This window comes from Ambystoma mexicanum, chromosome 11, assembly GCF_040938575.1.
Source record: "Ambystoma mexicanum isolate Mex_15411 chromosome 11, UKY_AmexF1_1, whole genome shotgun sequence".
Lineage (NCBI taxonomy): Eukaryota > Metazoa > Chordata > Amphibia > Caudata > Ambystomatidae > Ambystoma > Ambystoma mexicanum.
In genome coordinates, this window is record NC_090934.1 from 1,399,249,231 (window position 1) to 1,399,265,250 (window position 16,020).

At 48.6% G+C, this 16,020-nt stretch overlaps 1 protein-coding gene across 1 annotated transcript in view; it reads left to right on the plus strand.

The window, feature by feature from the left end:
• Nucleotides 1-16,020, plus strand: part of SELENOS (selenoprotein S) — a 129,356-nt gene that overhangs the window by 70,325 nt on the left and 43,011 nt on the right. Inside the window, exon 4 of the mRNA XM_069625022.1 lies at nt 4,168-4,257. Within this exon, the coding sequence (XP_069481123.1) occupies nt 4,168-4,257 (90 nt within the window). The remainder of the gene's footprint in view (nt 1-4,167; nt 4,258-16,020) is intronic.

Here is a 16,020-nt window from a genome sequence, read left to right on the forward strand (position 1 = left end):
GTGAAGTGGTTCTCAAAATTAAAAGTAAAAGCATGCCAGGAAGTGTTTACACCCTCCGCACGGTGGAATGCATTGGAAAAGGCAGTGTTTTCACTTTTGCACGCCAGCGTGCAATGATGGAAATTTGGTGTCTGGCAGCTGTTTATGTTGCAGTGCAAATGTAACCACACTCTGCTGCCAAATTACTAATTTGTGTAAAATGAGCTCTGTTTTGCCCACACACATTGAACTACACTAGTTGGTCATACAGGTCTGGTCGTGGACGCATCAGTAATGGGTCAGTCAAGAGAGATCTGGGCCACTTGTGTAGGGATCTGGCATAACTCGCCACGGTGCCTGTTTCACTGCATTTTTTTTTTGCAGCATTTTTCTGGGGGTGCAGCCCCGGATAACATCCATCTACACCCCCTGACCCCATACCTCCCTGAAATCCATATAAAACGTACTGCTACCCCACACCCCACCTAAAAAATGCCATGAAATAATGCAGCCTTTCACCAAATGCGGTTAAAACTTGCTTATTTGGGCAGGGACCCCGATCTAGGAATCTGCTAGACCCCAGTTACACAGGTAAGGAACCTGGGTGCCATTTTAGACTCCACTGACCTGAGAACCGCAAATTAAACTGGTATTAAAGGCGCACTACTCCGAGCTTCGGCTACTGTGGCACCTTTTTTCCTGTATTCAACATTCTCTTTCAGGACCCAAGCTATGTGGGCATTAGCTTTTTCCAGACTCAACTGATCCAGTGGAAATTCACTGAAGAAACTTCAAGGATTGCGAAACACTGTGTGACAACTCAGGCAAATGGGTAAAATAACTTCTCCGCTATCCAAGCTCTGACAACACCAGTGGCTTCCAATTCGGAAAAGCATCAATGTTAAAGCTTTATGCTGTACGCATAAATCTAGTATGACTTGACCAGCATGTATCCGGGACAAATGAGCACAATAGATTTCTGGCCGACCTCTGTGCTCGCAGGAGTTCATGTTAGAAAAGAAGAACAGAAAAAAACCCTAGGAAGATTTCCATCCTGCTGCGGAATAAGTTACCTTATACTTGACGGACACTCTGAATCCTCTCCACATTTGTTGTCTTTTATAAACCTCTCTGCCGGTAACATCTGTTCTTGCTAGTCACACTTCGCTGCCTTTACATTAGTAGACATCCCACATTTTCGAAACTACTTGGAGCTCAGGGGCCTTATGGCAGTTGTCGCGCTGCAACAATTTCATAACATAACGAGCCTGCGTCACCTCCACGACCAGCTGGATCATTGCCAAAATTGGGACTTTGTATGCTTCTTCCTACCTTGCCAACAAGGTCACCATCTCTGCCGGCCAACGCCCCACAAGAAGCCACTATCTGATCACAATAAAGCTGCAAAAAATGAAGAAAAAAAACAGGGAAGCTGGCATTATCCATATATATACCGCCTTCCATGGAACTTCACACCCGTCAACACTTGTTTTGCACCCATCATGGTGCAATTCAGAAAGGAGGTGAAGACGCTCCTCTTCAGAGTACCTTCTACATGTACAGTAGAGACCCCCGATCACATCTGCGGCCTGATTACTTTTCATTTCCCTCTTCTCCCCACCCCTAATTACTGCCCTTGTCGCTTAATTGGAATTGCCCACTGCCCTGCTAGAACCTGTGCCACGTACCTGTATTCCTAGTAACATTTGTTGTAAAGTTATCCTCTGCTTCTCGAAGCAAGGTCCACACTCAGTGAATGCCCTGGTGATGGCAAGAGTTTGTAATGCTGTGAAAATCGGCTTGGCCCCCGATACTTGGCGTGATGCCGTAATAGTGCCAATTTTCAAAAAAGGGAGCAAAATTCATCCAGAAAGTTAGACCAATCCCCCTGCTAGATGGGGCAGGGAAATTGTATGCTAAAATAATTTTGGGTCACCTCCAAGAATGGTTGGACACGTTGGGAATAATCCATCCGCTGCTGGTGGCCTCCAACAGGGAATGGTCACTATTGAACAGTGCTTGAGGCTTCATTTACGCCTAAGAAAATGTAAGCTGTATGTGGCATTTGCTGACTTGAAAACGGCCTTCCATTCTGTGGTAATCAATGGCAGGTCTTGCAAGGTTATAACATCCCCCCAGGGCTTACTGGCAATTATTCAGTCCCTGTACTCCAAGAATACTCTCGCATGGCATCCCCTCCCAACAATGCTGGGGCTCATTTTGGGGCAGTGTTCTACTGGTAGCGCTGAACTGACCATATCCTTTGAGTTCCAACACAAAGTCTGTGATGATGTGCTGCTTTCTTGGGCGTCCAATAATTTGTGAACAATACAACTCCTGTTTTACAGAACATTATAACAAGTCTCAAACCACTTGTCTCCCATTCTATTAGATACTTGCTATCCTAGGGTGTTAATCCTTTATTCAGAAGAGAAAATGTTTGCCCTACACATTTCGCGCTGCTGGTACTGTAATAGAATATGTTTTAGTTCAACGTGCTTTTTTAACATGTTCTGCCATAACATTTTAAAAGAAAATCAAAGAGCAACATGAGTGGGGGAAAAAACTCTCAAATTAGACCAGAAATATGAATGTAATGCGCCTTTGCTATTGTTAGTGACATTTGCTAGAGCTAGTTTTCTTGTAGTGGGATTTCAGTTTTTTTACATTTCATTCAATACATTTTGTAACTTGTATGCAGTGGTAAATGCACCCTGCCAGTGACTATATTAAAGGATAGGTTTACTAAATATCCAGGTGCCGTGTTGGACTTTCTATTTGATCACACATGGTTACAATGCCCATAATACATACTTGCTGCACACCTACTTGTTAGTGTTTTCAGTGATAAAAAAAATCTATTTCCAAACATATGTGGTGTGTCGGTCATTCAGTATAATCTATAAAGAACAAGAGGGCATACGGTTAACTAAGCTGTGGTACTAATATGCCCTGAAAATTGTGCAACGTTTGTTCATTCTCTTTGAGCTGTTCTCACCCTTCGCCTTAATTGCTAGCAGTGGGTGTGTAACCGCGTCACACCGTCTGTAAACTGCGTGTTTCTGCCTTCTGCGTGCACCTTTAAAACAAAAGTGAACCCCCCCTGTCTGAGATGTATTCAGATGCAATTTCTTAGCTCAGTGTATGAGTGTTTTCCGATCGAAGGATACAGATTGTTGAGTGCTTATCAGAACTACTGCTGCAAGGTTATGCTTACTTTATTTGGTTTGGAAAGCAAACGCGTGTTTTAATTAAAACTTGCACAATTCCTTCAGCGTCACGATAGGATTGGTATTTTTTTCCATTAATTACATTGTCCGATTCCTGAGCTATGTACATTTCAAGGTTTGTCACCTGTAGTCAGACTCCAGCAAAAATTATGTATATACCAACTGAGACCACAGTGGATTTGCACTTTAAATAGACACACTTGTGGCTCAGGACGTTCCAATTCTAAAAAGGCACATGGGTCTTTTCATATGTAGCTAAGTCTCTAAGGTTTGAGAGAAGCAGTATAGCCTGCGAGTCACGTCTTCTACATTTGCCATTGTACCCCCATTAATCCTACCTGTACTTAAGCATTTTATGCATTGAGTAGGCGGCAGTCTCTTGATGTGTTGGTTGGGGTTAGAAGTGGCTGATGGCTCGGGCGCTGCTCATCTCTCTTGATGTGTTGGTTGGGGTTAGAAGTGGCTGATGGCTCGGGCGCTGCTCCTCTCTTGATGTGTTGGTTGGGGTTAGAAGTGGCTGATGGCTTGGGTGCTGCTCATCTTTGGGGCTGGATCAGGGCGCCTGGCACATTCTTCCTCGTGTCCCAGGAGACCAAATATATGCTTTCGGAAAAGAAGCAGCAATTTTTCCATCTGGGTGGTGTAATGACGTCACATTGGGGGACAGTGGGAGAGGGAAGGGGAGGCTTGGAGAAATAGGGTGGAGGTGGAGATTTTTGAATTGCCTTTGGGGGGTGGGGGGGAGCTGTGTGATGCTTTTCTTGAATTATGTTGCACTACCCGGGTTGTTCCCAACTATGGAGCCAGTCCAACCCATATTTGTTTTTTGTTGTAAAGGGGACATCGCCCTTCAAAATGTTTGCAATGTATATTATGAGAGATTCCTTTTTTGTAGTGCCTCCCAAAAGTTTACCTTTTGTGTCTTGTTTGCATTCCATTTCCCACTGCTTGGTGTCAGCTGGAAGAGGAAAAACGGAGACAGAAGTTGGAGATGTGGGAGAGCGTTCAACAAGGGAAAAGCTTCAAGGGAAGCACCCGGCGCAGTCAGGTAATGGGTTCAAACTTTTTTGCCTGTGGTAAGGTTTTGTTGGGTAACAATGTGCCATGTGATATAATAACAGGGCTGTGCTTCTCCAGTTGGATAAATGACCATGAACATTTACATATCCATTTCAGCGTGTCTCAGATTTCTAACTCTGAGGCCAGTCATGGAGGGGTGCTGTCTGCTCGCATGTTGTTGGATTAAGATCGGTGTTTGACACGATCGACCTTAGATTGAGCTTCATTTTTGGAACCCTCGTGGGCTTTTGGGATTGGGGGTAGACGCAATGTTACATGCAAGGCGTTGAAATGTTGCTCCTCTTCAAACCTTGATCTCCTGGGAGATATGATCAAGGGGATGGGCATTTTACACTACCAGAATGCCAGGGCCCCGAAATGTACCCCCAAGTGTGAAACCTAAGTGACGTGGTGTATTTGAGGCAGCGTTTATGGAAACGACAGGGGATGCTCTAGTGCCGGGTCAGGGAAGGCCCAATATTGACAAGGGATGATCTGGTGCAGGTTCAGGGAAGGCCCAATATTGACAAGGGATAATCTGGTGCCGGTCAGGGAAGGCCCAATATTGACAAGGGATAATCTGGTGCCGGTCAGGGAAGGCCCAATATTGACATGGATAATCTGGTGCAGGGTCGGGACATGCCCAATATTGACAAGGGATGATCTGGTGCAGGGTCATGGAATGCCCAATATTGACATGGATCATCTGGTGCAGGGTCAGGACATGCCTAATATTAGTTAGTCGATCCTTAACGGTGGAAATGTACATCTCAGCCAGAGTGCAACAATCGCAACTTTTCAATTTGTAAAATGAGATTGTTAATAAGTCTTGCAGATTAATCCACTGTTGCGTTTTGAGTCATGACATTTCAGTCGCCATTCTCGGGTATTTGGGTTTTTCTTTGCTTGCATACGGTCTATTGCAGTGATAAATAAACTGTGTCTAAATGCTGAACCTCCACTCATTTTCAAGCTGCCCTCGGCCACCTCCTTTCCTTCTCTTGTCTCTGATTGCCTAACTGCCATTCAAGATTGGTGTGTCGCCAATGATCTTTGTCTGAATGCCAGCAAGACGGACATCCTCCTCATCGGCACACCTTCACCATCCTTTCCCCTCACTCTCTGGCCAGCCTCCCATGGCCCTCCTCCTACCCCCACCTGCGAGGCTAAGAACCTCAGGGTCATCTTTGACTCCACACTTCTCCTACTCCGACCACATCTCTGTCTCTAAAAAGTCAAACTTCCTACTGCACCTCTTCAGAGGTACTCTGCCTTTCCTCTCCTTCCCCCAGAAGCTCATGGTCTCCCAACCTCAGGTTCTCTCTAGGTTGGACTATTGTAACAGCCTCTTTCTAAATAAACATGTCTCTACTCCACCCTCTGCAACTAATCCAGAACAGTACTGCAAGACTTGTCCTTGGCCTCAAGCCCTGGGATCGTATCTCTTCAGCTCTGAAATCTCTCCATTGGCTCCCAGTGGATGCAAAGATTAAATTCAAAACCCTCTGCATTGTCCCCAAGGCTTTCTGGGGCCAGGGGCCAAAATACCTTCAGCTATCCCTCCGCAAATACCTCCCCTCTCGAGCTCTTCGCCCCTCTACCTCCAACTCCCTCAGGGTCAGTTGTTTTTCAAAGAAACGGGATGGGGTAGATCTGCCTTCGGCTGGGGCCTCCCTCTGGAACAGCCTTGCTGCCACTCTAAAACTTGAGAACCATCTCCGGTTCCGGAAGCACCTCAAGACCTTCCTTTTTTGCTTCTGCCTTCGCTCCCCTTCTCCCCTGCTGATCTGTTCTCTTGGCGCCGTGTACCTGGCCACCCTCTGTCCTCCGGGCCCAGGGACCTGCTCATCCTGCCACCCTCTTGCACTGCCTCCAGGCCACCTCTTGCACTGGGGTCTGTATCTGTACCATTTGTACCCATACAGTCCTCCCCCTCACCCCCCAATTCCCCTTTTTTCTTCCTGCACTTATCAGACCTACCCTGTCTGCTGCCTTAAACCCAGTACTTGCCAATTGCCAGCTGCACTACCACGGTTTGTTGCCTTTATTTATTTATGTATCTGTTTCTCCTTTGCTCCACACTTTCCACTTCTCCCCCCTTCCATGCACTTTTCCCCTCACCCATGCACTTGCACGTTCTCCATGTCACTGGGCCTAGTAAGATTGTTGTTTTGTTCTCCCCTGTTCCCCTCCCCTCCCTTGTCACGCTCTGAAACACTTGTGTATGAGTGCGATAGAAATACAATATCAATATCAATAACCCTCTTTAGGAGCTTGGAGACATGGTTGTTGTCAGATATAGGCCACTTGTCACATGGAGGGCAACATGGTTTATTAGTACCTGGCGAGGGTCAATGAGCTTGTAACAACCAGGCTCATTGGCCCTTGCCAGGGCATTACGCAGCCGACAAGGACTTACCCGATGAGGGGCGCGGCACGTGGCCCACGCAGTTCCTTTTCATTCTCCCGTCAGGCCACTTTGCAAAGTGAGAAGGGACTACTACGTATAGTCCCTTCTCCCGGTCCATAGCAGCCATCAACTTTGTTTACTATGACTGCGACGGAAAGGGAGAACGGACTATGTTTCCCAAACCGCAGCAGCCATTTGGATGTTTTTCGGGTTGCAAAGCATCTCGCCTCCGAAATAAACACTATGTGCCCTGGTCTAACAGGCTGTGGTACTAATAGTAATAAGCCCCTCAGCGGGGTGAGGGGCATCACCACCTCCGGTAATGCCCCAGGGCCTTCGTTAAAGCCCTTGCGTGTAACTATGGATCCCAGGGGCATTGAGGCTTTAATGACCTCCCCCCCCCCCCCACTCCCTTGCTCTGTGCTTATTGCCTAATTATGAGTCTTGGAATAGTCTACCTCTTAATCTTCCAGACCGTCAGGATGCCCTATTCGAAGCGTACTCTCTGGCGTTGAGTGAGGTCATTAGTACTGCTGTTGATCTACTTCCTTCCCTAGGGCTGTGTGGTCCATATTAGAAATGAGCCATTTGTCAATATATTCATCTTACAACCCAGTACAGATGTTTGACTGTTTGGGTACTGGATTAGGGTTGTAGAAGGTGCACAGGTTTCTTTAATGTGATATCCATTGTGAGCCTTTGGGCCTGCCTCACTTGTGCCAGCAAACCCCTACCAGCATTGAATGACGTGGCGTGCATTTTAGGGGCCATGCACAGACAAGGTGCAAATTGGCAGGTCCTTTTTGGGAGCCATTTGGCGAGCAGGCATTTCATTGTTTTGGTTGCACAACTACAACGTGTTGTACAATTGTCTAAAGCTACCAGACACTCCGAAGTCCTGTCTGAGATCTCCTTTTATGCAACAAGTGTTTTCGGTAATTCAGCAGAGGTCACTCAACGGAACATGCCAAACGCCTGTCCTGCACGGGATGGGGTGTTGGGTAATGGCAGCAGTTGAACGGTGCCATGCAGCCCGAAGTGTGGCATTTGCTGTGGAGTTCCGCTTGTAAGTTTCCCATCCCGTTTGTGAGTGATTTGATTGTGAAGTCGCAGGTGTGGGGCCCTTTTAACTTCTCTCAAAGGTGGGAATGTTCGGGAAACATGAGAAAGACGGAGTGGCTTTTGAAAGCGTGGCACTTTTGTGGCGGGAGCATACGTCAGTTGACTCCCTCCTTTCTTCTGGTGCCTGTGGGCATTCATAGGACAGTTAAAGCACAAGAGCAGTGATTTGCCCTTCAACGTTCTGATGTCCTACTGTTAGTCTGCCAAAGGGCCCGGCCAACCAATACAATCCTGCTCTGGGTCTACAGTGACCGCTCCTCTCCTAATAGTCGAGACTTTGCACTGATTTTCTATTGATATGATTCCGGCTAGTGTCTCGATCTCCTTACAAATGATGGTCCTTTTGGGGATCACACACCAGATTTTGCGCATGCTGGTATAGCTCATGTCCACTATTGTATACCGAGAAAGCTTGCAAAGGTGGTCGAAGTTGTGGGCAGCAACTGTATCGAGTATAAGCAGACTTTCAATCTCCCTCCTTCACTGCTCTTTCACTTAGCCCTCCTTCTCTTGGCAAAGATAAAATAACACACACTTCCGTCTGCTAAATAAATGGGTGATTGTCTGTGCCATCAATTCTTCTCTATTCCCTTCCCCCTATTAAACGTGCAAAGGCGCCTATGGGTGATTATTATTATTTTTTTTAACCCGGCTTCTGCTGCATCACTCAATCCTTCTTGTTCTTTGTGAAATAATCCTTTCAATCATCAATGAGGTACTTTGACTCTTGGTGCTCACATGTCACTGGTATCGGGGTGTTCAGGAGAGTTTGGGGCTTCTATGTACATTCTTGAAGCGCAGGTGAGTGCTGGCATTTTGATATTGCTGTTTTTCAGTTGGGTGCTGTTCAGAATGAACCTTTGTGCAATTTTGCAGCACTGTTGCTTGTGATTTGTTCAGAATGTTCTATTATGCAATCTTGCACCACTTGTCTATTCACTTGCATATTTACCCAAGAGCATTTTCCATCCCCATATCAGCAGGCTCCTTCCGAGTTGTCCTCTTCTGCCCTTCTTTATGATCATGTTTTCGTTTCTCATAGGACATATCCGAGGGTTGATTTTTGTGAGGAGTAAAATGCGGACCGTGTACAGTAAAGGTTCCCCCAACATGATATACTGCAGGGTACTCCAATATTCTCCCCTCTTTCCTCCATGCGTCTGAGACATTCAATCCTTCAGAGGAGGGCACTGAAGCATGCTGCTAGGCAGTATTGTTGAATTCAGATGCCAGGTTTCCTAAGCAGCACCTTCTCGCACATGCTTCCAGACCTAAAGTCTGTTAGCATGCAGAGGATGCAGGAGCATCGTTGAGCTGCTGCACAGCTTATTGTGCGCTCCCAAACTGTATTTTCTGTTGCTCCTCACCTTTTATGTATTGGATCACTTAGAAGAGGTGTATGTCATAAGATGGGGCCCTCTCACCCTCTTTCTCTCAGCCTCTCTGGTGCCATAATCTTCACTGGAGCCTGTACTGGCTATTGTTACAGTGGTGAGGGTGCACACTCATCCCTTGTTGCCTCAGCAGTGGAACCACTTTTACCAGCATTAGTGTGAACCCCACCCTCGTATCAGTGGGACGTTTCACTGGCATCTATGGTGATCAACCAGTGGGCCCACGCACAGACCTATCTGAGGTTGTGGATACCGGCCATGGGGAAGACCAAGGTACCACTTCAGATATTAAAAACTTTCATGAACAACACCTTTGCATCATGGCCTTTATGTGGCTAGCAGTTCCAGAATCTGCACTGGAGGAGACTAGATGTTAAAAGCTGTATGGGTCAACAAGCGGGTCAAAACTGGAATCCCAATCCGTCATGATGTCCGTAAAGAGGTTAAGAGAATGCCAGCCTCACAACATAAGGTAGACCCGGCAAACAAGCTCCTACATGGAAGGTTTAAGCTCGAGTCTGAAGAGAACCCTTTCTTTTAAGCAGCATCCCTCCCAATCGCGCAACCTCATCCTCAAACCCCTCATAAGTATGTGGTAGCATCTGTTTTGTCAGAATCAATATGTTTTCCCATCAGATTCGTCCAGGGTCCAGGAAGAGCAAGCTCAAGACTTCCTAGGGAGGGAAACGGTGCATGTAAACAGTGCCTGACAACTAAGGCAAGCAAATGTCGATGCCAGGCTTGCTGTATTCAACTTATTGTTTTGGGAGGAAAACACAGATTTTGCGGACTTCTTTAGCTGATGAGGATCTGTTTTTAGTGGGCATTTGGGGATGTGAATACAGTCATTCTCAACGTACCTCAAAGCGTAGCCAGACGCTGCCTCTAGGGCCATGTGTGTAGGCCTGGAAATCAGGCGAGCCTCGGTTCCTGGTGGTGGTGTGTGGTTTAGAGAGCAACTTCAAGCGGACCAAAGGTAAAAGTGATTGAGCAGTGAGCTTACTCTTGAGGGGTGAACAAAGGAGAAGGGTACAGATCACTCGTAAAGGAGACCAGGTAAATGATGGTCTACTTAAGTTATACTGGAAAATATATAAGAATTTATTTAGCAAGAACAATGTGTAATGAGATGAGTAAATATACATAAACAGTCAAGTGTGTAAAAGAAACCCCGCCTACACCTTAATGGAAAACAGTAAACCATTGTATTAGAAGGAGTTGCAATGGTAAAGTGGGGCGGAAATACCGATAGAAAATGGGCTACAGACTTCTTAAATTGTAGACAAACCAACGCAACCTCTGATACTGTCCAGCCTTTGCCTTTTAGCAAGTGTTTGACAAACATCACAGGGAAGTTGGCCATTTTTCTTCTTATGGGGAGTTTAGTTATTAGGTGCAAGTCCTCCCTTAGGTTAATCTAGGATAAAGTTGCATCAAATGCAGGTATTGTACTATGATGTGGTAAGTAGGCACTTACAGGTTTTCAGAGGAAAAGGGGAGCAGTGCTTAATGTGGGGGAAACCGCACAAGCCTACCTCCCAGGTATCGCCAGCAAAGACTAGTCCAGGGATGGTTGTAGGTAAGGACTGTATGTCCTACAGAGATTTGTATGGTCCTAAGGGAGGGTGGCACAAACAAGTGGGTTTAATCTCAGGAGGGCTCCCAAGATGGCCAGTGACTCCAGATAAGTCGGGAGACTTTGGGAACACTACTTGCTCTGTTGGTTGCAGTGAAGAAGGCCCAGGGGCTGCGGATGCAAGATCCTGGGGGGGTCAGATTTCGGTCTGGCTAGCTGTGGATCTCATCTCCATTTCGAAACTCTTAGTCAGGATAGTGCCTGTTGCTGGACTTCAGGATCCCGACAAAGGAATGCCTCTGCAGGGGTCCCATAGCACCGGAGAAAGGAAGACGATCCACTTGGTGAGATGTTCTTGGGTGGCACACCTAGGGCCTTGAGACAATGATGAGGGAACACAACATTTCAGCTTTGGTACGCAACTAGGGGCATGAGCAGTAGCAGAGCCAAGAATATGCCCCCCCTCACCCCCCGTCCCAAAGTACAGGGAACCAGAGTTACAGCACAATGGGGTCTGCTCTCAGGATGTGCAGGTCTTCGGGACTGAAGTAGATTTGCGGCTCCTACGAAAGACGGGCATTCACCAAATGGAAGAGCAGAATGAAAATCCAGTTGTCCCCACAGCCTTCAGAGAGGGTTGTGATAGGCTTCCACTAGTAGGAGACAGGCTTTGTCAAAGGTGGTATATATAGCAGTCCCGAGTCCTTAAGTCCTTTTTAGTGCTCGGATTACAGTTCCAGTGGTTGGCTGAAGAATGGTGCCAAAGCTTCCCCAGCTGAGCCGCATTCATGATGTCAGCCAATGTTGAGCAAGTGTATTTGGGGGGGTTTATCAGTTCCCAGCTCGCAGCTGCCCTGCCTGGGCTTTAGAAAGAGCCCGTAAAAAGGCATGATCATATTTGGTAATTTCCTGCATGAAAGAAGATTGCCAACAAAGGCAGTTGTGCTTAAACAAAACTGGAAGCCTTTTGGGGGAATCGTGATGGCTAAAAGACAACTTTGTTGAAATAATTGATGCACAGGACTGAGCCTATAAAATATTAAAACATAAAAATACAATACCACCAACCTATCTCGGACACACTAACAAAATAATGGGAAACACATTTTCTAGAAAAATAAATAAAGGTTCCCCCAGCAAAATACTCCTTAAGGGGTTTAGTAGTGCTACACAAAATGTAAATAAATAGGCTCCCAAGAACTGGTAACCTGGTATCAGTGAGTTGCAGTGACAAGTGGGGTGGAAACATCACCGCACTTGCCAAAAAGGGCAAGGATAAACCAAGAAAGACCGGAGATGTATGTTGGAAGTCTCGGAGAATGAGGCTAAAAAAACCAGGAAAAAGAAAAATCGCTCCTAACGGACATGAAGTTCATGCCAGAAGTCCAGGAAAAAAGGTGCTTCACATTTGATGGGACTCCATTTTTGGACTTCTCAAAAGATGAGACATTAACAGAAGATAAAGTGTTTTTACTTACAATGATGTGCTTATTTGCAGTATAGAAGCCTGCTATATAGTCTAGCCAGGGCAAGGACAGAGACTGGTCTTACCAAGCCTTCAGGGTCTTCCAGGCCAGGTCCCAGAATAGATGGAAGTGCACACACACCTCTTCCTCTCCAACCAGGAACAAGGAGCAAACTGCCAATGGGGGGGGGGCTCCTTCCTGCCTCCCATCATCTGTTATGTTAAATACATTTCGAGGGGGGATTGTGTCCTCTGACGTATTCCACATCTTTGACAGGTAATTACCACAGCTGTGCTGCTTCGGAAACTTTTTTCGGCGTCTTGCGTTGATGATGTCGATACACTCTCTCGAGGACCTTCTCTGACGGTCGACGTCACCGGATGTTGGACGCACGACACCTGAAGCCTCCGTTCTGTTTTTTCCGCGAACGTGTTTGCTTTGAAATCTCGGTGAGCCTCGGTTCTTGTGCGTCGGTTCTTCCAAATATTGTTGTAAAGAAAACGTATCTGCGAGAAAATGTCTTCGTCTTCTGCTACCCCGAAGTCGGGCTTCAATAAGTGTCGGGGCTGTGGTTCCAAGATGTCTCTGACAGACCCTCACGACGTCTGCCTCTGGTATCTGTGTAAGAGCCACGCCACTGATGACTGCGATGAGTGCCAGTCTTTGACGTCGAAGGCCTTGCGGGAGCGGAAGAAGCTGTCTGCGGGTAAGGTCTCCAAACCCCTTAAGTCGAAGTCTGCTGGACTTTCGACTGACGATTCGAGGGGCGACTTGGCGTAAGTCCAGGGGGTCTCGTTCCAGGAGTGGGTCCCGCCATTCCTTGGCCTCTTCGAGGCATGCACGGAAGCGCCGTCACCGGTCGCCATCCTCGTCTGAGGACTCTGCCAGACGGCGGGTTGCTTGTCCAACCAAGCATTCATCTCCGGAGGAATGGGACACCTTCCGTAAGGAGATGATGGCGATTTTTGAAGCGCAGGGCACCGTTCCGACCGCGCCTTCGAGAGAAGCCGGCAAGGAACGCTCTAGGGCCACTGCTCGCATGCCTTTGGGCTCGGGCGGTCGACGCGATCACTGGGAACCTTCGAGGTCCCGGTCAGACAAGGAGGATCGCTATCGTGCCCGCTCCAGGTCCCGGTCCTCGACGCCATCAAGACCGTTGGAGCCTGTGAGGCCTTCGAAGAATGCATCAACGCCATCGGCGCCCTGTCCGTCGGGACTTTCCTGAGGCTCTGGCTCTGAGGAAGCCATCGGCCCCGAGGCCGTCTAAGGATGTGCTCGGGGCTCCGGCCTTGAAGCCGCTGTCGAAGTAGTCAGCGCCTCGGTCGACGTCGACGCTACTCCCATCGGCGCCCTCGATGCCTTTTGAGGAATTCTTGCCAGAGGTACCCCGGAGAGCTGTAGAATCTCCTAGGAAGGCGCTCAGCAAGTCTGTGCGGCCTGTTCTCGACCCATACTCTGTTCCTCCTCCCAGGGTGGACTTGTTCCAACCCTTGGAGTACATTTCAGAGGTTGAGGAAGGGTCTGAGGACGAGGTGCCTACTGAGGTTCCTGATGATTTGTTGTCTGGACATAGCCAACTGGAAGACCTGCGTCAGTCTTTGCACAACGCCAGTGGTCTCGATACCTCCCCGGAGGTTGAGGTTGGCAGGCCTGAGCCTGGTACGCATGCCGACTCTTCGTACAGGCGGCTCATGTCGAGGGTGACCGAGTATCTGGGGCGGTCTGCTCGACCTGTGGATTTTCTGCAGGATGACCTGACAGATACCCTTTACCAAGGCCCACCCACTGACCCGGTGTTGCCATTTCATATGGCCTTACAAAGAAGGGTGGCGGTGGCTTGGACTGCTCCGGAGAGTCTCCCGGCAGTGAACAAGTCTTTGCCGAAAAAATACCGTCCAGCCAGTGGTGACCCCTGCTACTTATCCACGCACCCTACTCCGGAGAGTTTAATGGTGCAGGCGGCTACGGCCCCAGCAAAGCGGGCAGCGTACCCTACGATCCCTCCCGATACGGACGACAAGCGCTTTGACGGCTGGGCGAAGAAGGTATTTTCTTCTGGGGGTATGGCTTTAAAGGCAGCCAACTCCGTTTGTGCCCTTGCAAGATTCACGCACACTCTGTGGACTTGTGTGTCGTTGGCGGCTGAACATATTCCCGAAGGGGAGGAACAGGATGGTTTTCTTGCCCTCATTCAGGATGGCAAGGATGCCATGTGTGAGACCGTTCAGTCGGGTCTGGATATGGCAGACTGTGTCAGCCGGCCAATGGCGGCAAGCACCGCGATGCACATGTTTGCGTGGTTGTGGAAGTCGGGATTTACTCCCGATGTTCAGTTCCAGCTTCTCAACATGCCCCTTGATGGTGTCCACCTTTTTGGCAGCAAGGCTGACGAGAGCCTTGAGAGGTTGCAGACCTCCAAAGCTGCAGCGAAGCCCTTAAGCGCTGCAGTGCATCAACCTCTGCCTTTTCGGCCTAGGGCACAGCAATGTAGGGGAGGCTCCTTTCGGTACTACTCTTTCTTTGGTAGATCGAGGGGGGGGGGCTGCCAGTCAAAGGGGCCAACGTGGAAAACAAGGTAGTCGAGGTGCCAAGGCCGCTCAGGCAGTTGCCTCTTTGCCCTCCGGCACTGCTTCAGCCGCTTCCGCTCAGTCATGAGGCCGTGGCCCATGGTTTGCCGGTTGGGGGAAGGCTGGCGCAGCATCTTGTAGAATGCCGTGCCATTACTTCAGATGTGTGGGTTCTAGAGATCCTAGCCCACGGCTACTGTCTTCCTTTCCGGCAGAGTCCTCACGACAATCCACCGGGGAGGCTCTCTTTGAAGAGTCCGGATCCGCTCCTTGCGCTGGAAATGAAATCCCTGCTGGAGAAAGGCGCTATCGAACCGGTGCCTGTAGCGGAGAGGAACAGGGTATGGTATTTCCCATATTTTTTGATCCCGAAACAAGACGGAAGATTGAGACCCATCATGGACTTGCGTGGTTTGAACAAGCTTCTCAGGAAGGGCAAGTTCAAGATGGTTACTCTTTCTCAAGGCCTCCAGGCCCTTTAACTTAAGGATTGGTTGGTGTCTCTCGACCTCAAGGATGCTTACTTTCATGTGCCAATTCATCTCAAGCACAGGAAGAACCTGAGCCTGAGGTTTGCGGTTGGCGGCTCGCGTTTTCAGTTTCGGGTCCTGCCATTCAGATTGACCTCCGCCCCGAGGGTCTTCACCAAGCTGATGGTGGTGGTGGTGGTGGCAGCGTATCTCAGGAAAGGGTGGATTCACGTCTACCCCTACCTGGACAATTGGTTGATCAGGGCGCGCTCTCCCGAGCAGGCCGTGGATCATCTATCCGTCACCTGCCACTCCCTTCGCAGGCTGGGCTTCTCCCTCAATTTAAAGAAGTCCCATGTGACACCTAACTAGCGGCTCCAGTACATCGGAGCAGTGCTCGCTTCATCCCTGGGGCAGTGTTTGCCTCCCCCAGCTGAGGGCTCATCACATTCTGCAGATGGTGGACAAATGTCAACGTGCCCGGAGTCTCCCGGCGATCGAGTTCTTGAGGTTGCTCGGCCTCATGGCATCCTGCATTTTACTGGTGCCAGAGGCAAGGCTGCGGATGAGATCTCTGCAGTGGGCCCTCAAGATGCAGTGGTCACAATTCTCTGGCAGGATGTCGGATCCTGTCCAGATTCCGCCCTCGGTCGCCCAGGACCTTCTGTGGTGGGCCGTCAAAGGAAATCTGTTCTAAGGGGCTCCGTTTTGGCAACCATGGCCAGAGGTGACTATCGTGACGGATGC